This window comes from Gallinula chloropus (assembly GCF_964237585.1).
Source record: "Gallinula chloropus genome assembly, chromosome: 23".
In the NCBI taxonomy this organism is placed as follows: Eukaryota; Metazoa; Chordata; class Aves; order Gruiformes; family Rallidae; genus Gallinula; species Gallinula chloropus.
This window is the reverse complement of record NC_140108.1, coordinates 4312082-4336210: the sequence shown is the minus strand read 5'-3', so window position 1 is coordinate 4336210 and position 24129 is coordinate 4312082. Positions and strand designations below refer to the sequence as shown.

The 24129-nt window shown below is 46.1% G+C and overlaps 2 protein-coding genes across 3 annotated transcripts in view; both read left to right on the top strand.

Moving 5' to 3' along the window:
* Positions 1-10950, top strand: part of PLCH2 (phospholipase C eta 2) — a gene marked incomplete at its 5' end in the record, with an annotated part of 72196 nt that extends 61246 nt beyond the window's left edge. For both annotated transcript variants that reach the window (XM_084274691.1, XM_084274690.1), the window contains 2 exons: positions 4623-4962; positions 9110-10950. In XM_084274691.1, coding sequence (XP_084130817.1) covers positions 4623-4962; positions 9110-10848 — 2079 coding nt within the window. In that variant the 3' untranslated portion in view covers positions 10849-10950. The remainder of the gene's footprint in view (positions 1-4622; positions 4963-9109) is intronic.
* A 4927-nt stretch (positions 10951-15877) lies between these two features.
* On the top strand, positions 15878-23819 carry LOC311200414 (putative glutamate receptor; the record flags this gene model as incomplete). The annotated part of the gene is made up of 10 exons (XM_084274642.1): positions 15878-15953; positions 17894-17925; positions 18904-18963; positions 19704-19883; positions 20499-20725; positions 20941-21038; positions 21552-21769; positions 22118-22343; positions 22967-23214; positions 23718-23819. Exons 1-10 carry the CDS (start codon positions 15884-15886, stop codon positions 23817-23819), a joined length of 1461 nt encoding a protein of 486 aa, XP_084130768.1. The 5' UTR covers positions 15878-15883.
* Between the last annotated feature and the right edge of the window lie 310 nt (positions 23820-24129).

Sequence of the window (24129 nt, the reverse complement as noted above, 5' to 3'; positions counted from 1 at the left end):
GGATGTAAGCCATGCCTGTTAAAGTTCTCTGTAAGTCCCTCATGTTTATAAGAAGGAAGTCACATAGCTCAGCCTTGGGCGTTTGGGGCCAGTGGGAACCGATCTGACCTGATTAGTGAGTGTCCCTCACCCTGTCCTTTAATGAAAGGAGGCATCTGTGTGCTGTAGGCATCCAGCAGCGGAGGCGACTGCCCTGCCCAGTCCTCCTCAACCTTTTTGTGAATTCTTCTTTTCTATTCTATTCTGAGTCAGAATGATAGAGAATAGGCAAATTTTCTTCTTCCCAGGGTTGTGTGCATTCATGATGCTCCAGTTAGTTGCTGCTTTTAGGTGGTGTCCTCTGCACTGCTCTAGTACTCCTCTAAGGATAGCAGATATTTCAGTCTCCCTCGTTAGGAGTCACAGCCTGTAGCTTAGTATCCACTGGCAAGTGAGTTGTTAAAATAAAAATCAAACTGGCTCTGCCTGCCTCAGTCACTGGTTAACTCCATCAGCTTCCAAGTCACTGCCCTTGGTCATGTCATGAAAGAGACAGTGCTCATAGTCTTTGTGAATGTTTGGAGAGTTCACTTCAAATTTCCTTTGGCAATATTGCAAGGCATTATCTCTTTTTTAATCCTTACTTTAGTTAACCTCATAATTGTTTCTTCTTATTGGCTTCTTCATAAGTAGCTGCCTGGTGATAGTTGCAATCTGCAGTAGGTCAACATGCCCATTTAAACTCTGGCAGCTATTTTGGGAACATTAGCATGGTGTCTCCTACCTGTCCTTAGCCACCAGCTTCCAATTACTGCACTGATTATTTTTTTTTATTGCTTTATTCCCTCATCATATTCTAAGTCTATTACACATATTGCTTCTCATTAGTGTTGCAGTCTCTTTGGGTCTGCTGGTGTTAAGATGCTGGTGCTGTGCACTGGCATGATTAAGATAGGAGGATTTGGAAGGAAAGCTGTATGGAGGGTTATTTAAAAAAATCCTAATTTTTAGTAAAAACAACTAAAAATATGGAACAAATATTATCCAGCCCTTTCTGGCTTGGCCTCTCTGAGTCATGTTCTGCTTTAATTTTTATCAGTTAGCAGGCTTAGCTAAAACTAGAATAATTTCTCTGTTTCCACTCTCTTAATTACAGCTGGAACAATCACCATGTTTATCAGCCTGGCTTTACCCATCCTTTATTAATGCAAATATTCAAATGGAAGCATTAACCTTTCAGGGCTTTTTTTCTAAATGCAGACATTCCACCCTCTCAGTAGTTTGATATTACTAAAGCAGAACTTTAGATATGTTTCCTCTTAATTTGTGTTTAACTGAATTATCTTTGTAACGTGCTCTGTTTCCTGGAGGCTCTTTATTTGTGTGTCTCTGTCTCTTCTGTAGTCTGTTCATGTATTGCAGAATTTCTTGTGGTTTTCTAGATGTGCATATCTCTTGAGATCCTCCCTCACTGTTATTTTGCCTTTGCTTTGTCTGTTTGTGATTTCAGTGGGCTTCTCTATGTCAAAAAGTCTACTTTTAGAAGCAGAGCATTTTTAGACGCCTTGAAGGTACCCCCTCCTGTCTCAGGGAGGTGCAGTGACCACCACCACACACCTGCATGCCTTTAACTAGTTGCTTCATCAGCATCAATGTTTCCTTGTTAGAATTTTGAAGCTCTTCAACTCATGTAACTCATGAATTGCCACATTTGACATGGTCAGTTCTGTTGGATCATTGATCAGGCAGAGAGCCTTCCATACATGAAGCAGATCCAGGATCAAATTCCTTCTCTATCCTCCTTTCTCTCCTCCTTGAGTTTCTGCCTCTACTGGCTTTTCTCTGGTGAGCTACAATTCAAACTGCTTCTTCCACACAGAAAAGAGCCTTAGCAGTGGATGTTTGGTACAAAGTGTGGCAGAGCCTCTTGTGCTGGTTTCCAAGTCTGCCTTAAAGACTGGCACAGCCCCTTAAAAAACTGGACTGGAACCTGCAACCCATGTTCTGGATCTCCATCAGAATGGTGCTCTCATATTCCACCACAACCCCCCCCCCCTTTTTTTTCTTTTAAATGCATTTTTTTCTAAGTTAACCAAGTTTGTCTTTGGGTTCTTGAATCTCTACACTGATTCAAGCCATGCTGACTAGCTTAACAAAGGTGCACCAAGTAAGCTAGGACGATACCCGAGGCCCTGCGCTGCGTCTCACCCATTCCATCAGTGCTTTGCTCTTCTGCTCTCTGGATGTTGTTTCTGTGTGTGTATGACAATTTTTTCCTGGGTTTTGCAAATATTTGTGGTCTGATTTTTATAGCAATAAATTAATGTACTTGCCAACTTGTCTCAATTGGAGCAGACTGCCTTTTCCCCTTTCCTGCCTAACAGATGCATGATCTTGTTTTGAAGCTTTCTAGTGAAAGTGAATCCAGAATGATCCAAGCAGACAGTTCAATACTCTAGTGCTTACAGAAGGTTTATTAAAATTTAAATTACATCTTCTCTGACTTATATGGGAAAATTCAATTCCTACCTTCTTTATCTTATCCTGTATATACATTTAAAGGCCATTTTAGGTCCCTTTTTAATCATCTCCTCACACTGGATCTTGGCATGTGTTAACTACACTTCAGTCAATGATAAAAATCCCATTCTGAATGCTTTCAGTGAGCTTTGTGTCAGGCAAATAAACCCTGATCCCATGTGCCAGATTGCACAGGATGCTTAGGGAATGAAAGCAGCTTTCAAGGTAGGCTCGCTGTACGGTGCAGCCAGCATCTATCCATGAGTTCTGCAAAGTGTGCACCCAGATATTCTGAGGGGAAAGACCTTTATAATTTAAACTAGAGCTTTCTGTGCCATTGTTTGGCACTGCAGAAAGATGACCTCACGTGGCATCACAGGGCAAAAATCAAACTGACAGCAAGTGCCAACAAGCATGGATGCTGATGAGGTTCTTATCAGGGCTTCTTACAATGCATTTCAACTGTAGGCTTATGTACTCTGGTTTTATTAATTCCTTATGCCACAGCCACCAAAGAGAGTCTGATCTAACTGGGAAATAAAGGCAGAAAAGAGGAGAAGTAGATTAGAAGGGAAATAGCTCTTTCTCTGCTTTAAGTGACTTCATGTGTATAAGGCTCTGTGAGCTGAGCAAATCCAAAATACTCTTTTTCAGGCATGAGCCTGTTGCTTTACAAGTTGGCAAGTACACCTGGAATGTTTGCAGGAATGCTGGAACTCTGTTTCACTGACATGTAAATAACTTGTGCAGTGGTGGGGGATTTATGGTGCTGAATATGAATGTTTAATGCTTAAGTAAGTACCAAAGTATGTGAAGTACTATATTATCACCCTGACTAACTTTGCTTGTTTATAATGTGTTTCTTTAGTGATGAAAACATGCAGGAGTGTCTTTGGATAAGTGGTGTGTGGTAGGAAGTGGTCAAGATGTAGGTACACAGGTGGAAATTGAAATACTTGATGATCATTTGTTGTGGATATAATTCAGCTGTTCTTTATGATGCTCAGTTCAGTTGGAGTGTAGATCTGTGAAGGGATGTGAATCTCCATTTGAACATCCAATTTATTATTATCACCTGTTCTAAGTGAAGAATATTTTTTTTAGCTTCAGAGGTCACTATCAGTTAAATTCTGTAACCACCTCATGTTGCATAACAAGTTAAAATTATTTCAAAGTAACTTTTTAAAATGACCACCATTTCTATGGCTTATTTGGTTGGGGGTTGCTTTTTTTTCCAAGTTTCTTCCTCGCATTTCCTCAGAGCCTTCAGTTTTGTTCCAGAGCTGGGACCTCTGTTGCATGCCACAAATTTTTTGACCAAAGTGTGAGCACAGGTCACTATCTCCAGTTTAAGAGACAGGAAAAATTAGATCTGATGTCCAGTTCTGCCCGAGTTTAATGTCCTGCATGAGGCAGATAGTTCAGCTCTGTGTTTCCAATTCCATTAAATTCTCAGCAACAAATCTGCAGGTCCCACTTACCCTCAGATTCCTGTAGCCAGTTGATTTCTTATGCCTCCTGCAGTGTCAGAATTGGACAAAATTGTTTTAAATGGGCACGTTGTGGTGGAACGCTGACCTCAGGCAGCTTTCTGTTTAAAAAGCACAGCCAAACCCATCCAAACCATGGAAAGCTGCATTGCTACAAAGAAAACACTTTGGCTTTAGTCCTAAACAGTCTGAAATGTGTGGCTTGATGGACACCTTGAGCTCTGTGGCTGTTAGCACGTGCTGAGAAATCCTTTGGTCCTCAGAGTCAGATCCTGGTGGATGGACACATTTCCTGTTTGTACTTTTCAGTGTCTGTGTTATAAGTAGCTATGTGCTAGGAAGAAAATGAGGACAAGTACAGAGACAAGCCTGACTGGAAAGCCTTACCTAAACCAGAGTTAAACAAAAGAGAGGTGAAGCTTGGCAAAGCTGAGGTTACTGGGTATTTTTTGGCTTTAGTCTCAGTCTTATCTCTGGTTTAGTTCTCAAGCTGATGTAGGGATGTGGCAGGAGACCCTGTGTGTGTATGTGAGCTGGTCACTGGTACGTGAGTTCCTGTGCCCAACAGGAGAGATTTGCATTTCCTATTAAGGACCTTTCTCTTTTTTTTTTTTCCCTCCTTAATTTTTCCAGGCCAAACAAGCTCTAGGTCTAAAAGGCCTGTTTCTCAGAAATCCAAAGCAGGCCTCTCTGGACAGTCATGCTGCTGGTCAGCTCCATCGCAAACATTCCTTTAGCAGCCACATCTTGAGACGGACAGCCAGTGCACCCACCAAAAGCCAGAAGAAGAACAAGAAGGGCTTCCCTGAAATCGCTTTTGACACAAAAGACAACAGCTCTGAAGGGGCCACTGAAGACCAAGAAGTGGAAGCTGCCTCCCAGCCTCGCTTTGTGCAAGAGCCAGAAAGTGCCTCTCTGTCACCAGCTCCCAGAGATGGTGCCAGTGGGGAGGTGCCTGGCAAGGGGTTGAAAGGTAAGGCCCATAGTTCTCGTAAAGCCAAAAGCCACAGTTGTGCTCAAGGGGGTGCTGCTTTCAGTGAACCCATACAGAGGTCTAACAGGGTCCGGCTTGAGGAGCACCAGAGCGAGAAGCAAAGCGTCTTTGCGCGCTGTGCCATCAACAGCTCTGGTAGGATTGGAGTGGCCACCAACTGCATAAAATGCATGATTGGTTCCAAAGAAAGCCCAGATGTAGAATGCAATTGGAGTGACCATCCTGCCAGGCCTATCGCTAAAGATATCCTTCACCACGATCAGTATAGCAGTATAACTGGAGAAGAGAGGGTAGAGCTAAAAACCTGGGCTGTTAGAGGTCAGCCCAGGCGGCAATCAGACCTGCAGCCTTGCAGCAGCCCTGGAACTGCCGATGATCTAACAAGGACCAGCCAGTCTTTTGTGACCCCAGGGAAGAAAAATGTTGAATCTAAATGTCACGGAATAAAGGCTCATTCCCGGCAGCGCTGGCAGTGCCAGGCAGGTGGCAAGTATGGAAGCACTGTCAACTTGGTCGCAGCCAGCAATGGCTCTATATCCTCCAACTCCAGCAGTCTAGAAAGCCTTGGAAGCCCAGAATTCCCCAAGCGCTGGCCTGAAACTTCTCGAAGGCAAGTGGGCACCCTACAGAGGGAAATGAATGCCTTGTTCGTTCAAAAGTTGGAGGAAATTCGAAGTAAATCCCCTATATTCTTTACTGGTAAGACCAGATTTTCTTCACCTTTCTCCACCTTAGATCACACCATTGTCTCAGCTTCTGCATAGCATCTTTACTTAGAAGCTCCTGTATGTTCTTTTGCTGCCAAGAGCTTTTTTTTTTTTCTTTATTTTTGGCAATGGCAGAAAAAAAGCCTGCATAAATATTTTTAATTTCTTTTTTTCCTAGATGTGCCTGGTTTAGATTAGTCCTTTCCATGCCTAGCTAACCATCTGCAGTAGTAAAACTGTCAGTAGTCCATGAATGTTTGGATTGTTTGTTCAGGGGTTTTTGTTTCCTTTGTTTTCTATTTTTTTAGTGAATGTGGTATGATACTAAGTAAATTTTAAGATCCAAACCAGAGCATTAAGTAGAGATTGAATATGGGAAGCTGATATTAACAGACAATATTTTCATTATCAGTGTTTGTGTTTGGCTGAGGGATATCCCCATCAGAAATGATACCTGCTGTGCACTCTGCTAACACTAAAACTGGGTCCTTCTTCAAACAATTTGCAAAATTACTGCCAAAATTACTCCTAAACTGGCCCTAAATGTATGAAACCCCAGCATGCAAACATTTCTAGATTGCTTAATGTCGTGTGTAGGACTTGACTGTGACCCAAGGGCACAGCTGCATCATACAGAGAAGTAAGGAGTGTGACCTGATGATATGTGACATTGGCCAAGCTGGGTGGACTCTCAGCAGTTCCCAGTTGTGAAGTAAAATGTGTCTATTTAAAGGAAGGCTGCTTAAGATACAGCTTAAGGTTTTTCAGGCCAGGGGTATCATGTGGTTGCTGGACCTTTACTCATGAACTGTATGATGGTGAGGGTCGAAAACAGGAACAGAGGCAGTTGAGGTACAGTTGAATAAGGAAACTGTCTTTTCTCTTCTCCTGATTGGCAGGGAGGGAAGAGATTTTGACAAGATTTCCTCTGGTTCTTAGAATTGTGGTGAGGCAGTAAGGACATACAGCTTTTGTCTGTGAATACAAGAGCTTCCCTCCAAAGCCCTTTCCCTCCCCATTAATTATCCAAGGAATTTGGACATTGGTTACATTTCCAGGAACAGTTAAATGACTTTGGGGTGTTTCAAGATGTAATCCCATTTTAGTGATAGATTCTGAGTGCCCACCTGTAGTGGGCTTCTCTGAAAACCTCATACAGGAATTTAAAATTTTCTATTTATCAGCTTAATCTAGTCATCTGTCTACAGTTTTTCTTTATATCTCTTCCCTTTTTTAAATCCTTTTTTACATCTTCTTTCCAATATCAATATTCCTTTGAGCTTTTAGGAAAACACCAGGACAGTGGGAGGGAGAGTGAAGTTTGCCAGTTCCCGTGACTTGAAATGAATCCAAAGCAGCAGAACTCTTTCTATGCCTAAATTATTGGCATTGGGCTTTTCATAAGCTCTGAGTAGTGTGACATATGAAACCATTTCCCATTATCAGTGCCAGCTTCCCCACCAGCCCCCCAAGTCACTAAAGAAATATCGTGATATGCTTGAAATTTGATTAAATCCATCTGACTTCTCAGGCATGGAATCAGCAAACCTTTAAAATGGTGCAGCAGCCAGTTGGACTGGAAGCTGATGGTCCAGTGACAGACACTGTTTGCACAAACAGCATGCTTTCCCCATCCGCCTCCTACTTCAGAGCCTGGGGCCAAGAAACCAAGGAAACCAGTATCCTTAACCTAATACAGCTGCACTTCAGAATTAACATGCTGCTGATGGGAAGTGCCACAAGGATGAGGCAGGAAACTATAGTCTCTAGTTGTCCCCTTTATGGCAGCAGCATAATGGGTTCCCATATGTTGCCTTTTAACTGTGCCTTCATCTGAGCCCGGATGGGGAGGAGGAGAGCTCCTCAGTCCGACCAGCTCTGGACCCCTCCCGATGCCCCCGGACATTGAGAAGTCTACTGTGGCTGGTGGACCTTGCTTAGGGCATGTGTGCCACCACCCCTTTCCCCACTCCCAACTAGTGTAATGTGTACACAGGCCATTGTGCAGCTGTCTCTACTGCTAATCTTCTTGTTCCCATGTGGGATGGGAAATACTGGTCCTGAACGGAACAGGCCAATATTTCCTAGGCATTTTTTGGTAATGTGGATGATTTTCTCCCCTCGCAGTGGGAAAGGGCCTTGGAGGAGAGGAGCCTAGCTTCCCTTCCCCAGTCCAGTGGAGTGCATTTCCTGAACAACAGCAAAAATTGCTTTATATTCTTCCATGACAAAAAAATGGACTTAATACCTGTCCTTTTGTGGATTCCCTGGAGTGCTCTGGTTGATCAGAAATTCTTAGGATCCTACAAAAATGTGTGTGAATATTTCTGTCTGTTTCCCTTCCCTCCTTCAGCACTAATTTATCCCGTTATCCACACCTACCTTCCCTACATTAACTGGATTTTTCCTCTGTTCTGTCCTATTATTCTACATGCACACTCTCTCTCTCTAGTTAAGAACTGAAAGGACAAGCAAGTCAAAGGTAACTGTCTACTGAGTGTCCCTGATTCAAGCACCCTGTTGCCTGTAGTCCTGGTTTCTGTTTGTTTCCATCCCTGAGGCTGTTGTCTGGCTCAGTGGTGCGTTGCTAGCTCGCGAATGCATGTGTGCACTGTGGTTTGGAGGTGTGGGAAATAGTCTTTGGCATGCTCACTGTGGCTCGTGGCACACAGGTTATCACCACTGCTGGTGGACACAGCCTTTTCTTCAGGTAACTGGCGGCTGTAGTGATTCAGAGCCATCCCATCAGCCTGGCGCTCATGAACCATGCAGCTGTATGGTTTCTTGACAAGAAAATTGCAAGCTCTTTAGGAAACCAGTTTGTCTGTTGAAAGTTTTTGTTGTTGTTTTTAAAGGCACCTTGGCTACACTACATTGTGTGCATAGAGATCTTTGTAATCTGCTTCAGAAGTCCTGTGCTGCTTCTCTTCTGAGTAGCTGATCACTGGGATCAGATCTGCTGGTTGGGCAGTGGTGGTCGGATTTGTATACATGGTCTGGTTATGATGTGATGTGCTGACATGTCGGAGTGCTGCAGGGAAGGGAAGGAGCCATTCAGGTGGTGCTGGGTGGCAGAGGGAGAATGGTTTATGGGAAGGGATACAAGGACACCAAAGAATTGATGGGTGCAGTTGTTGTTTGAGTAGGATAACCTGGAAAGTCATATGGTGCTTCTGTGCATGGGCTGGGGAGTGTTTGGAAACAACGTGGCTTTTGGGCGGCTAAAACTGAATGAGCAGAAATTGTTGCTGCCTGTAGCCAGGTGTTTGAAATCATAAGTTATTTTTAAAATCATGATATGTGTAACTGCTACCTTAAAATAACACTGTGAAACTGCAATTCATAACAGTTAATTAACCCTGTATCTCTGTTTTCTCTTGTTTGTTTCTTTTTCCTCTCTTTTCCTGTCTCCCAAGTAGATGTCTGCCATTTCTCAATGCAGAGGTCAGTCACTTCTTTATGCAGCCTAGAAACTATCACTGAAGAGCCTGTTATTGCCAATGAAAACCGTCATGCCAGCCTTTTCTTCCCTCTACCCGTTACCCCTTACAGTGATTCTGAAGAAGGGTCTGTGTCTGATCATTCCACTGAATCTCAATTGGAAGCAAGCAGCTCATCCAACCAGCCTCGGGAACCTCTACTCAATAGAGACCAAGGAACAAATCTGGCTGCAGAAGACCAAGTGCAGGTAGTCACAGGAGCAGCTGACACAAGTGTTGTAGTCCAAGAAGATGAGAGGACAAGCGTGGCTGGATGTCTTAAAGAAGAAAATGGTTGGGCACAGGCATGCAGTGACACTGAAGACCCGTGTGGCTTGACAGCGCACCCTCCAAAAGCCTGGCTGGCGGTGGCACCAGGCAAGACTGCTGGCCAACCTGTGGAAAACTGCCAGGAGCAAAACAACCCATCAGGCCAGGTATTACCATCCATGGAAAGCACCACTGAATCCACAGCCCAAAAACTTAGTGCAGCAGCTGCTGTGCCGCAGCAAAGCCACGTGGTTAACAGCACGCAGCCAGCAGCCACTTTGCACAGAGCCCAGGCTGCACAGGCACTGCCTGTTTCTGTGTCTCAGATGAGCTCGTACGCGTCGGTAGGGCGGTCAAAGAATGAAGGACTGAAAACGTCAGACTCCTCAGCCTTAATGAAAAATCCAAGTAGCCTGTCTCCAGCAGCAGAAGTGTACTTTGATGCCACTGTTAACGACCGGATCTGGAGCAAGCTAGACTGCAGCAGTCACCGTGACAGTATGTCTTCCTCTTCCAGCATGTCCTCCAACGACACTGTGATAGATCTCTCTCTGCCCAACCTCGCTCGCAAAAGCCTCCCAGATCTCGGCATCCGGCATGACAGTTTTGAGCCCCTTGCCATAAGGAAGGGTATGCGCCCACGGTCTGCTACCACCTCTGGTAACGAGATGCCAGGAGTGAGCAAGAGCAAATCCAATCCAAACCTGAGGTCTGGCCAGCTGCCAGCAGATGAACTCTGCCCCCGTCCTCTTGCCAGGAGCCCTCAGGATGCGTTCTCATCCATTCCTAGAAGGCACACCTGGAGCAGGCTGTACATAGAAAGCCTCAAACAGTCTTCTAACAAATCCAAAGCACAGGATGTGGTTGGGAATAACCAGGCAAAATCCAAAAGTCTTGGAGACCTTACCTCTGATGATATTGTGTGCACTTTTGAAAGCAAATACCGTAGCATCAGCAGGAGTTTCGTCACTCGATCGATGCGGGAGCAGCGCCGCTCTTCAAGCCTGAGATCCTCAGTCAAATCCCAGGATGAACTGACTGAGCAGCTCAAGAAGCTGACAGCCTTTCAGCAGGAAAACGATATCACTTCCCCCATCAGAGTTGATCCAGCTGAATCTGAAGAGGAAGGGGAAAGCTTGGGACTCCTTCGCAGGTCTTCGTCTCGCAGTCAGAGCAGGGTGCGGTACATCGCCAACAGAGCCAAGCAGGCTCAGGAGAGACAGCGGCTGCAGAGCCTGGGCCAGCTCAGCGGGAGTCCCATTGAGGAGAGGGGAAACCCAGAGGGAGCCTGCAGCGTTGCAAAAGCAGTCTGTATGGATATAGCTTCTCCTGCCACGTTTACATCCCAGCCTAAGAACCAAACTGATTATAATGCTGACACAGAAGTCTTCTTTATGCTGAAACTGTAATTCTGGGCAGCACTGATAAGACAATGTTTACATTCCCATCAAAACAAAGCTTAGTGACCAGAGAGGCACAAAACATCCTCGTAAGGCTTAGTGCTTCCCAGCCTTCCCTGGAGCCTGAGGGTACTTGCTATCATGACTCCAAAAGAATAGTTGAGTGTTAAATTCATCAGCAGTTTGTGGAAATGGATCAACTGGGTGAAATTGGAGGCAAGTTTTTACAGTCCTAATGATCTGACCTCCTTTTTTTTAATTACACTTTTTCCCAGCCTCAAAATTGGTCTCCTTTGTGTGCAGCCACTTCTCTGCATTTGCAGTTTGCTCTGCACAAATCTCATGTTCTTTACTAATTTCAGTAATTGCTTCTTGCAATAGGTAAACATTATGGGATGGTAACGACAGGTAAGGTAAATTTTGCTCTTATAAATTGTGGATCCACAAATGAGGCTGGGTTTCAAACCATGCTCCCTGTTCTGTGTTAGTTTTTGAAGGGTCTGAGGCCTTTGAGGGTGTCTTCTCTGCGAGTCAGAACTGCACAGTAATTGTTGGATCGATTAATGACAGAGTAGATAAAATCCATCTCCCACTGGGGACCTGTTTATTGCAGTGAAAATCCTTACTGTCCCACTCTGAAGAACTCTCACTGTGTCCTGAAGCAATGCTTTTTTAAATCCAAGCTTGTGTGTGTATATATACACACACATATATACATATAAATACATATATATACACATCTGTGTGTATGCAAACACACACCTGCACATACATGTACACATGCACCCACTGAAAGTGAACTGTGACTGCTCCTTGTCTCAAAACATCCTCTGTGGGAATGAGACAGGAGAGAGAGAAGGGAATTATTAAAACCAGACAGGAAGTATCTTCTGACTTGAATTCAGAACCAGTTCAAAGGCATGCTAGCTTTTCCTGAATGCAGCACCGTCCCTTCTTCATGGTGTTCTAACAATGCTGCTGTACATAGCACTTTTGGGATGAATTTTACTATTCCTGTATTGCACTGCCATGCAAAAATTTTCAATGGTATGTTTTAAAAGAAAAAAAGAGATATTTAATTTTTTTTAGATGGACATATTTAGAATGAAATGCCACTTCTACAGAAGAATAATTTGTCCTCCCCACTTTTTTTTACTTCTTATTTTTAGGGATGTGTGTGTGCCCACCCCAAATTATGTCCTTTATTATAGATGTACATTTTATCAGGAATGTTTACTGAGATGCATTTTAAAGAGAAACAGAGGTTTAATTTTATTTCAGGCTGCATAGAGTCCCTATTATTAAGAGGTTATTTTGCTTTTGTTTGTAATGATTCTTTTGTGTATATTGCAAAACCTAAAAATTTGTTTGTAAACCCACCTTACATGACTAAAATAAATATATTTAACCTTCTGGCTGCTGAGTCTTTAGCTGTAACATAACTTTTTCTATGCTGTCTAGAAGTTTGTGGTGTACAGACATGGCTAATTCTATTTGCCTTGTTTTAAGAATCCCTTAGTGGATAATGTTTAACCTTGCTCTCTTGCAGAGTGGTAGCCATTCCACATCCAGCTCGGATTTTCTCAGGTCCTCCAGATGATGTGCAGGTCTTGGTGGGGACTGGCAGGCAGTTGTTGTGTGGTACCCAGCATGCAGATTGTTCCAGAGCCATGGCTTTTTTTGGCAGCCAGTGGTGGTCATGTAGATGAACCTTCTAGGAGAACTCATGTAATTAGCAGCCAGACAGATGTAATCCAACGACCTGATCTATTCTGTTACAGCTCTCCACGTCAGATAGATGATCCTGTTTCATCACTGAGATAGTTTAAAGTCTGCTTGAAAATACTACGACAAAAATTGGCTCTTCCTCTGCCTTAGTCAGAAATACCTTCTCTCCTGTCCCAGGAAAGTATGTGTTACTTCGTTCATACTCTCTGCTGGAAGGGTTGTCAGCTTGCTTGTGGATTGCAGGTCGAGAAAGGAATTCTTGGTTTCTAAGTTTAGTATTGTTTGGCCACAAGCATTTAAACTTTGAAATGTTGAAGTATAGGGCTAACTGATAAAAGGCTAGTGATAGATCAGGACATGGAGATAGGGGCTGGGAAGGGATAAATTCTCTGATTAAATCTTTTCAAAGGTCTTCAGTATGTTTTGTCTAAAAACACTCCCTCAGTTTTCAGTCCTTGCTCAGATCTGCCTTGCTTGTCTTCATAATTTGGATGAGAGACCCTTGAGATTCGTGCAGCAGAGGTTTGGAACATGCACTGAAGTAACCCTCAGTATCACTGCAGTCTCTGGAGGGAAAGAAGGTAAATCAGGAGCAGAATGTGTGATCTGCCAAGCTCCAGCTCACATTGTGCCTTAACACAAAGCAAATTTCATTAACATTCTCTGGACGAAAAGTCACTCTGGAGTACTTCAGTTTGGGGCTGAAAAGCTGCAGGGAGTTGCTGCTTTTTTATCTTTAAGAAAGTACATGCAACTTGACAGCTTTAGAAATGTAATGTTTAAAAGGCTTGTTTGTGTCTTTTCAAAGGCCACGCTTCACAATGGGATTATTTTTATCTTGATTAAGCAATACATGGTAAGTTAATGAACCCCACAGAAGGCAGCACCATGTAGCACTGCAAAACAGGTCTCTTCACATACTTAAATAACAGTGTCTGGATTTCAGTTTCTGGGGTACATGTGTATTTTGCCCTCCTGCTTCCCAATTAATAGCTGCTTGTTTTGTTACGCTATGAAAGATGATTAATGATGTGTCTGTTTATGCCTCTGAATGGAACTAATTTCATGATATCTATGCTGTTGAGTAGCAGGAGCTTACTAAGCAGGATTTGCTCTTCATTCACCTGGTCTTCATCAGGTATGAGGAAATTTGTGCATTCAGATCTTCTGAGCAGCAGGGATTTACCTAAAATGATGAGGAGAGCACAGGCCAGCATGTGCCAGTGGTGATGGTGGTGTTAATTCACTTTGCTGCAATCACAGCTGCACTTTTTTACCAGGATCACACACCTGTAGTCAGACAGACTTCAGAATCCAGGGGAGGCATCCAGACCCAGGCCAGAGGCCCTGGCTAACAAGGCACAGTGATTGTTTGCTCTGTTCAGGATGCCACGCGAAGGAACCAATCCTGGCTGCAGGAGTGAAGGAATTCAGAAAGGCAGAGGAAATCATGGCTCCTCAAGAAGGTCAGTGTCTGGCTGAAAAGCTACTGAGATGCTTAAAAGTCTTGTTTTAGTCTGAAGACTAACTCCTGCTGTGAGATATAATCAATAATTTCATTTCCATTCACATAACAATTCGGGGGGTTGGGGTGTTTTGCTGTCATACATGAATCCCCCAGCTGAACTCCTGAGAGTCGCAGAGAAAGTCTTGAGCAGTTTACACTATGGACAGAGATGGGCACAGCTTGACAGGGGACAGTGCTGAAAACAGAAGGATTTTGCAGGACCACACAGCAGGCTGGTAAGACTATTTTCTGAGTCTCAGTGCAGTATTTAGCTGCTGGACTAAACTGCTTACAAACTTTTTGTGGGTGTAGCCTCCTCCCCTCTTTCCCAACACCCAAGGTGCCCCCAGAGTCTGCAGCATGAGCTGGCCAGTTCTGCAGAAGCCCCTTAGCCTGGCTCCTCCCTCTCTTTTATGGTTATAATAGTGTGGATGCCTGCGAGCCTTCAGTGCTCCAGCAGTTTCATTGTGCCTGTGCGTCGCCCTGCTTCTGCTGGTACCCAGCCAGACAAGCGGAGTAGGAGAGCTGAAGGAATTGCTGTAAGTGCTATACTGTCTTCAGTCTCTGCTCTTCTTGTTCTAGATGACAAGGATCAAAGCCTGCATGCAACAGGCTGTCTACTTCCTAGCTGGTGGCTGTTCATCTTTCCCACTGCTGTAGGAATAGCGATGCCGCCTTCAGCGCTGCAGGCACAGGGTGGCTGAGGAGTGATGTGTTGTCTGTTTTGTTTATGATTTTAAAGACTGAAAACCTTGTGAGGTGGGCTGGTTCTAGCAAAGTAACTTTGCAAAGCCTCTCTTTGTTTGGCTGTAAAGCCAGACTGATAAGTTGTTACAACTCAGGGAGACAGTGAGTGGATGTTCTAGGGGTTAAGTTACACAGTGTCTAAGGAGCTGTTTACATGCTGGGTGGCACTAAACCCCACTGCTTTCCTGTTCCTCTCTGATTCCTTTATGACTCCAGTACTAAATCAGAGCTAGGGAAACCTATCAGAAATCTTCTTTGTGCATATTTGCATCCTTTGTTCTTTTAGGCAGTCAGCAGTCAGCGTGTTAACAACTCTTTCTTTTCAGGGTGATGATGCAAGCAACATGTCACCAGCTCTGATTAGCTCTTTTTTAGTACTATGTACTGAATTGCTAGGGAGAGGTGGCAGTGACTTCCAGATTACACCTACCAGGATAAACACAGCTCCTCACTGGCTCAACCTGAAGCTCGCTGCTACTTTTCCTGTACGTGTCCTGGTGGCTGGTTGAGCTGTTCCTGTGCTGCTCTGACATCACCTAACAGTAGCTACCACTCTGCCTCTATTCTGCCCTTCTTTCTTAGGAAATGTAGGCTGGCACTACTAAAATACCTGTAGCAGCTCCTGCCTGTTTCTCAGAGCATATGGGCCTGGTGCTTGGGAGCATCTGCTTGAACTTGTCCTTTCCCTGCCCTGTGACCCCCAGGCGTGCGCCTCTCCCAGCCTCTCACTGCTGCCTGTACCTGGAGCTGCCCCTACAGAGCCTGTAGGGCTGGTGGGACGGCTCTCTCATGGGGGAGAGAAACAGTGCCACAACCAGTGGGGAAAACCATTTTCTAGGTTGATCATGTCCTTTTTGTCACAGCAAAGGGTTCACCAGGATCTTTCCCTTAGTGTTCATTATGCCTGGTCTCCAAAGAGACTTGGTTTTCACCTGGAGACACCTTGTTCAAATTGGGACTCTTCAGAGATACAGCAGTGGGGGAACCATAAAACCAGCTCTAACTCCTTGCCTTTCATCTCTAGCAGGAAATTTCCTTTAGGCAGTAGATATTTCGGCTCCAATGGACAAAGGTCTTCACTTCTTCTGTGTGGCTACAACCTTGCTGCTCGTGGGAGAATCAAGACAGACAGGTGAGAGAAACTGATCCAAAAACACCAGCTGCACCCAAATCTGGTGGTGTTTTTTGCTGACTGTTGAATATTTCAGCCTGTAACTGCTGATGCTTGTAGGGTTGTGTCTCGATCTAAGAATTTGCTTTCAGACTGGGCTGAGGTAGAAAGTTGGGGTAAGAGAGCCAGTTCTTAACAGTGCTACAAGGTTTCTCCCATGAAGTTTACCAGGGAGTCATATCCCAGGAGAAGGATGGGCATCCTCGGAGTAGAAGGGCTTAAGGACAAGGTGGACTTTTGCAGCCACTGGCCTTCAGGGACAAGAGCTGAGGGATGAGCTGCTTTTCTTTGTCTTACAGTTTTGTAGATGCTCACAAAGGATCCTCACAATGAGGACTTGGCTTCTGAGAAGTGTCACTGCCATGAACTTTGAGTTAGTGCTGCAACTCGATTACTTATGGTCCTTTCAGGAGTTCTTACAATGGGGCTTTGAACAGCTGCATCCAGTGCCACCGTGGGGGAGCTGAAGCCCTCAGTACAGGCTGTTTTCTTCCAAGAAACCCTAGCAGGTCTTCAAAAAGGAGCCTCAAAAAGCTTTTACTGGCTTTAATGAGTTTCTAAAGGGAGACAAGAGAACTCCTTTGTGAAGATTTCCAGCTCCCATGGAGAACTGTGGTGGAGAGGGAAAAAGCAGGTTTTGTTTTACAATAATGTAGAGTTCAGCACAAGGCCAGAAAATGCAAAACCAAAGAATGAATAATACATCATGAATGAATATGTTGTTATAGCTAATGAAAAACTCACAGCTTTTGCTTGAAAGAGTGAAAACACCCTAATTTTTTTTGTTTTATTTTGAGGGATTTTTGGCTTTTGCACTGTGAATGCTTTGATTACAAGGAGCAGTGCTGGGCACATTCTAGAACAAACATCCTGGGCAATTAATGAGTCATATACTGGCACAAATACCGGGCTTAATTCAACATCCCAACCATTATGGTTTAGCTCTCTTGTGGCTGGGTGGGATTGGGCATTCTCCTGAGTATTCAGAAGCTGCAGATCAAATAATTTAACAGGACTTGTTGAAAGTTACATAACAGAGCAGAGAGTAGAACCCAGAAGTGTGAGGAACCTTAACAGCAGTACTTTTATTGGTGTTTTTACCAAAGATGGGGGGGAGTATCCTTACCTTGGTTTTACAAATGGGAAACTAGGACTTTGTTCACCCCTGGTGCAGGGCTGTGCTGGCTCCCATCACGCTCGGTCCTCATCACTTTGATGTACTTCCCTCACTCTGTTCCTTGATGGGATACAGAGAACGGGCCACTCACGACAGGTCCTGGTCCCTCTTTGGTGCTGTCACTGTTGGTTTCTGGGTTTGGTTATGGCCCTTTAAGAGGTTTTAATTTTCTCAAGAATGAAAACTTGGGGTGCTTATAATTTGGGAGGGGGTCGGAGAAGGAGACGTGGTGGAGAAGGATTTCTACCTCAGCGGTGGCAACCCCCTGACTTTGACAGCAGGGACCTGTCAGTGGTAGGGGCTGGGATGAATATGTAAACCCCATGTGTTGGAGCTCAGCTGTTGGCAGGACTTCTCTTCAGGGTGTAGCCAAGGATTTGGGGGAGTTGGGGGATCTTCCTTGTGTGAAGTAGCAGGGGAGCAACACACAACTAAGGCGCTGAGCACCCACTCCTCAGCGTATGTGACAACATCATCGTCAGGCTACAGTGAGAACCTCCTGCAGCCCAAGTCTGCTGTGACTCTGCCTGTGTCTCTTGGCACCTCGCTGTGCTGTGCTGTGCTGCCAGGGAGGGAACCAGCATGGCAAAACTGCCCGAAGTCAGCAGCATGGTGTTTATTAGTTAAGTGCTTTCTGAAATGACTCTGTGAGACTTCACTCTGTAGGAGCTGCAAAGGTAACCCCTGCAAGAAGCTGATTTTGTTGTTGTTGTGTGTTTTTCAGGAGCCACAAGGAGTGATGATGCTATGAGAAAGGTAGGTTTAACTCCATCAGTGCAGAGCTACCAAGGCAGGTGTGGGTGAGAGGCACAGGCCAGGGCTTTTTTGGCTCTTTGTTTTATTCCCCCTTCTGTGAAAAGAAATGTGGGTTTTTTTGCTTTTGTCTAAGAGCACATTGTGGTTTATCTGGCAGTAAGAGCATTGCTTACCACCACTGCAGCAGGTAACTTCTGATCACAGCTTCAGAGACAAAGCTCATCCCTCAAATCCTTCCTCTGCTGAGAAAGGATTGAACCAAGAGCATTCAGCTCCAGGAAGAATGGGAGCTTCTTTTGCTGATCTTATTCAGTGCAAATACATAACATATATATATATGTGTGTATGTGTATATATATATGTGTGTGTATATATATATAAATATATACACACAGAGAGAGCTTTCTCACTCTGCCTGGAACTACTGCTGTGTAATTTCCAAATGAAAAGATACTTTTAAGCACAACAAATCCCACAGAACTGGCCGGCTGTACTGGCAAAAGCTCACTCAGCTCCACAGTAGCACTGACCAGAAATCAGCTCGAGTTGTGCCCCTGAATTCAGGTTCCAAGAGGAGCAAACCCAGGTCTCCTCTCCCTGTCCTCCGAGGGCTCCTGCTGCTCTGTGCCTCCTGCTTTGCTCCCTAATGAGGCCTTAATTGGCCGCTGACTGTTTTGCCAGCAACACAAACTGATCTCTAGGAGACTCTGCACAGGGCATCCGAAGAACTGTAGCAACATTTAAGGAGTTTTTATCCAGGCAGAGCATGCTGGCAGCAAAGCAAAGGGAAATGCTTGTGATTTATTAATTACTGTCAGGAAACAGCAGCAGTGGGATCACTGCAGCGTAACGCAGCAGGTTCACGGCTGCTTTAACACCCCCCAGCCCCTGGGGGTTACAGTGCAGCCCTAACGAAGTGGGGCCAGGTTTGGGACTTGGAAATCTAATTATTTCTTCTTTGTTTTTTTTGATTTGCAGGGTCTGGACTCAAGGGGACCAGAAGAGGGGCTTCCAACTTTGACTGTCACAACAATCCTGGTAAGGCGAGGATACAGAGCTGTGAGAGAGCTGGAACTGTGCGTTGCCCTTTATCCCACCCACACATTTCCAGGTGTTCCATGGGGTTACAACAGGGATCCCCTTGCTCATGGCAGCGCTGGCTCAGTGGCACGAGCTGTCTGGAGTTTGCAGTGGGAGGATTGGTCAGCTCAGCCTGGAATGTGCACTGTGCACACACTTCTCTAAACCATCACCCTGAAGGCAGCCGGGGCTCTTGGCTCTGGTTAGCTGTGTCTGAGGGCTGCAGTGTCCCCATACGCTCTCTGTCCTAGTGCAAATGTAGAGATGCTGATGTGCAGGGATAAAACAGGCTGCAGCCAAGGGAAAGTGCATCACCACGTGCACCAGGCATGCAGGAAGCTGCAGCAGCACACCTGCTGCTTCAGATGTCAGGCCCTGCACCAGCACATTGCCCTCTTCTGATGCTTGGATGGGCCGAATGGGCTGTTATTTGTGCTTTTAGGCCGAGATTATCACTTACTTCTGTGGCATGTGGCTCGCAGGATGCTGCTGCCCTGCAGAGCTGGTGGCATGTGCCACCAGTGAGTATCTTTCAAGCTCAGAAATGTCCCCCCGGTGATGCCACACAGGTCTGTGGGGAGTTTAATTTGCAGTTGGTCGTGCTGCAGGCTGTGGGAACGTGTCACTGTGGGAACGTGTCACTGTGGGAACGTGTCACTGTGGGAATATGACACCGTGTGTTTCCCCTCGACACGCAGGAAGATCCGTACGTCATGGTGAGAAGCGCAGAGCTGGAGGGCTACTGCATCGACCTGCTGAAAGCGCTCGCCGCGATGCTCCACTTCAGCTACAGGGTGAAGGTGGTGGGCGATGGGCAGTACGGTGCCGTCTCCTCCACTGGGAACTGGACAGGGATGGTCGGCGAGATTTTGAGACGGGTAATTTCCACTTTCTCACAATCCATAGAACAGCAGGAGCAGCTCTTGGCGGTGTCAGGGTTTGCTCAGGGACTGAGCAACGTGGAGCCTGCTGTGTAGAACTCAGGAACAGCAGGACTTGGAGCTGGTTTTGTCCTGCAAATATTGAAACTAAGGAACAAGGAGACAGTGGCCGTAGCCCAAAATCACTATTAGAACAAGGTGCTCCTGGTGCAGCACCTGCCCTGTCTCAGAGACTGCCCAGTGTGTGTCTGTAGTCTGAGAGACTGTTCAGACATCTTAGCTCATTAATGCAACAGAGACAGAGGTGTTAAGGAAAACTCACCTTGAACTTGAGCAGTAGGTGAAACTTCTCTCTTCTGCAATGATAACCCCTTGGGCTCCTCAGGGAGATGTTGGAAAGCCCATCTTCCCCATCATGGCCCAGTAGCCCCAGATACCGACCCACACCCTATCTGAGCAATGCAAAATGGAAACCAGTCCTATGACCTGGAGCTCCCAGTCTCACTGGCACAGTGTAGATATCAGCCCACTCACCCTGGGAAGTGTTGTACCTGAATGACAGAAATCTCCAGGTAGGCTGGATGGTTGATTGTTTTTCTCCCTGTCATGTAGGAAGCAGACATTGCAGTGGCTCCACTGACTGTCACCTCAGCAAGGGAAGAGGTGGTGTCCTTCACCGCACCATTCCTGCAGACGGGCATTGGAATCTTGCTTCGGAAGGACACCGTCTCTCAGGACATGTCTTTCTTCCACTTCCTGGCTCCGTTCAGTAAGGAGACCTGGACTGGCCTGTTGTTTGCCTATGTGCTGACGTGCTTCTGCCTCTTTCTTGTTGCCAGGTATAAATTAATCTGTTTGACAGGTTTTGCTCAAGTCATCTGCTCTCTCAGCTGAAGAGATTTCACTGTTAAACAAAGTACCAGGGTGCATTTTGCTTTCAGGAACCTTCTGTCCAGGTCCAGAACCAGGGCTGCCATGGAAGGAATGGGCATTTCCAGGCAGGATTGTTTAATGCCCCACTGAATGTCTGATTTTATCTTCTCATTTCCCACAGGCTGAGCCCCTGTGAATGGAATGAGCCAAAGAATGAAGAGAACCACTTTACCTTCTTAAACAGCCTCTGGTTTGGAGCTGGAGCACTCGCCCTACAAGGTAAGCTGGGGGGCTGTCATGTTGCAGCTCAGGGAGCAGAATGCCTTTTTCTGCTGGTTGTATATCCTGGTACCCTGGCGTGATAACCCTTTTGAGGGAGAAGCTGTTCCAGGAGGGACACTTGGCAGCACTAAAACCTCCAGTTTGGGGAGTTTTGTTGACAGACTTGCTGGAGTGGTACAGGCTCCTGATGAGGAATGTGTACTGGAACAGCTGCTCTGGGGAGTGTCACAGTAACCATCACCCTGGTGCTTTGTGGAGTGGGGCTCGTTGTTGGTTTTGGCATCTAATGGTGCGTGTGCTCTGCACTCGTGCAGGACTCCTGCAGTCCACACCAGCTGTAGGAAGCCTTTCCAGGCTCCAGCACTGAGCAGCTGCTGCAGGGCCAGGTTTGCAGTTTGCCCTTTGTTTAGAGTGAACTCTTCAACTCAGGCTCGTGGATCTAAAGTCCTTGGGTGCTCCCTCACCACGTGTCACACCCCATAAGTTTTGTTGTCTGCTCTGGTCATGAAGGTGTCACCCCTCGGCCCAAAGCGCTCTCTGTGCGGGTCATCGCTGCTGTCTGGTGGCTCTTCACCATCGCACTGCTGGCTGCCTACATCGCCAACTTCACTGCCCTGCTGAGCTCAGGTGCTGAGCAGCTCCCAATCCAGACTTTTGAAGATCTTGTGAAGCAAAGGAAGGTTGAGTTCGGGACACTGGATGGCTCCTCGACTTTCTACTTCTTCAAGGTGCAGAGAATCTCATTGTGCTCGTACTGTATTTTTATAGCCTGTTCTCTGACTGCTCTTCAGGGCTTTTCCTCGTGTGCCCTGAATGCAGGGGCTAGTGCAGGTCATTTCTGAGCACATTAACCTGGTGCCTGCAAAGGTGTTTTTTGGGGGAGTGGGAAATACTTACTGGTTCTATCCCTGCAACACAGCTTTAGAGAGGAAATCTCTGCTGACTGTGTGCTGGTTTTCAGTGCTGTGGGTCAGAGGGCAGTAGTTTAAGTACTTTGCAGTCATTGTGCTTATATGCAGATTTTTTTGGATGCTTGTTTTATGCTTCAGTTTGATACTTGGATTTTTGGGCTGCAGAACTCCAAGAACCCTATCCATCAGATGATCTATGAATACATGGACAAGAGACGAGACCACGTTCTAGTCAAAACCTACCAGGAAGCAGTTCAGCGTGTGATGGAATCTAACTACGCCTTCATCGGCGAATCCATCTCTCAGGACCTCGCGGCTGCCAGGCACTGCAATTTGATCAGGGCCCCTGAAGTTATTGGAGCCAGAGGATTTGGCATTGCCACGACCCAGGGTTAGTCATCATGTCCCACTTCTGTCCCACTTCTCCACTTGGGTTTCATGGGTCTGAGGTAGCAGATTGGCAGAGGTGAAGCTGATTTCAGAAGCTTGTACACGTGTCCTGCATCCACTCAGATTGCTACTCGTACTGGTAACCCTGCTGTGTATTTTTTGTTCTGTACTTGGGATTATCACTGGCACTCACCAGCCCTTACTTTGAACTTCAGAAAATCCCAGCTCTCAGGGGTATCACTGGTTCTTGGGTGGGGTTTTGCCTTGGTTTGGTCTTGCCTCAGACCCAGCAATGTGGAGCTCTGCACGTGGTTAGCGGGGTAGGTGGTTTGTTTGCTTGCAGAGCGGGACTGCTTGGATCTCACAAAGTCCCTTCACTCTGTCATTACTCTGTGAGTGTTGTCCTCCCTCTCTGGAAGGGACAGGAATGGTTGTTGCCTAAGAAAAGCTCTTGGCTCAGCCTGTCACGGTGTTTGCGGAATGCCCATCAAAATGCCCATGGGACAGGTGGGAAGCAGCACCCAGCTGACCCTGCTCAGTACCGTAGCTGCACGTTGCTGGGAAACATTCCGGTGGCCGTGTCTCTCCCATGCTCTTTTCTCTCTTCCCTCCCACTGCTGCCAGGATCCCCATGGACCAAGCAGCTCTCCATCGCCGTCCTCAAACTGCGCGAATCTGGCGACCTCGACTACTTGCGGAACAAGTGGTGGGAGACCAGCTGCCTTCTAAAAAGCAGAGACAGATGGAGCCCTCTGCAGCCCCAGGCTCTGGGTGGGCTCTTTCTCACGCTCGCAATTGGCCTTGCGCTGGGAGTGATTGCGGCTGTGGTGGAGCTCTCCAATAAGAGCAGACACGCTGCTGGGCACGCCAAGGTGGGTGATGGTGATGATCTCCTGTGCCCTGAGGCTTAGCATAGACCAGCCTGGCTCCAGTGCACAGGGCTGGGTTCCCTCCCTTTTTCTAAGGAAAGCCACGTGCTGGGGTGAGGGGGGAAGACATGCAAAGGATTTACACTCTGAAACGCTGTAGCTTCGGCTGTGCAATGGTTTTCCAGCCTAAACAGGGTAATGATCATACTGTGACTTGCCTTCCCCCCCAGATACTAAGTATGAACATTTACTGTAGTTCCTGGGCAGCCAAACTACATTCAGGCACCCTGAGTGTGCACAGGGGACAGGAAACCATCTGTAACATGGTTATTCTCTAGCATGGCCATTCCTAAGTCATTTGACAAGCAGGAAAACACATAATAGAATGGCAGTGGGAGCTGAACGTGCATCTTGTGTTCCTGTTCTCCACGTGTTCCAAGGGATGGGTCGGGCCCCCTTGTTGGGGGCACAACTCACCCTCTTTTTTCCTTCCCTTTTTTTTTCAGAAATCTTGTTGCTCTGTTTTCACAGAAGAGATGTGCACTCGTCTACGGATAAAAGAAAACACAAAGCAAAGCCAGGAGACTTCAGGGAGGGCCAACGCTTAAGGCTTTTTTGCCTAAGGAATGGGCTTGTGCTAGACATGCACCATGTATTCCATAGGAGCTACAGCGCTGTAGGACGATCTTTTTCTGCAAGTCTAGAGTGTTAGTTTTCTACTTACACACAGAGCACTTTGGCTTGATGGAGGAGCTGGATACAGAAGAAAATCAAATGGCTTGGAGGAATTTCAATTGATAAGGGATAAAGTGTGACTATTAAGGGAGGTTAATGGCTTGGCAAGGTGTGGTTCAGGTGGCCGAGGTGGTGGATCTGTATTTAGTTGGGAAGTTTTCTGTGGACGTACACAAATGTCTG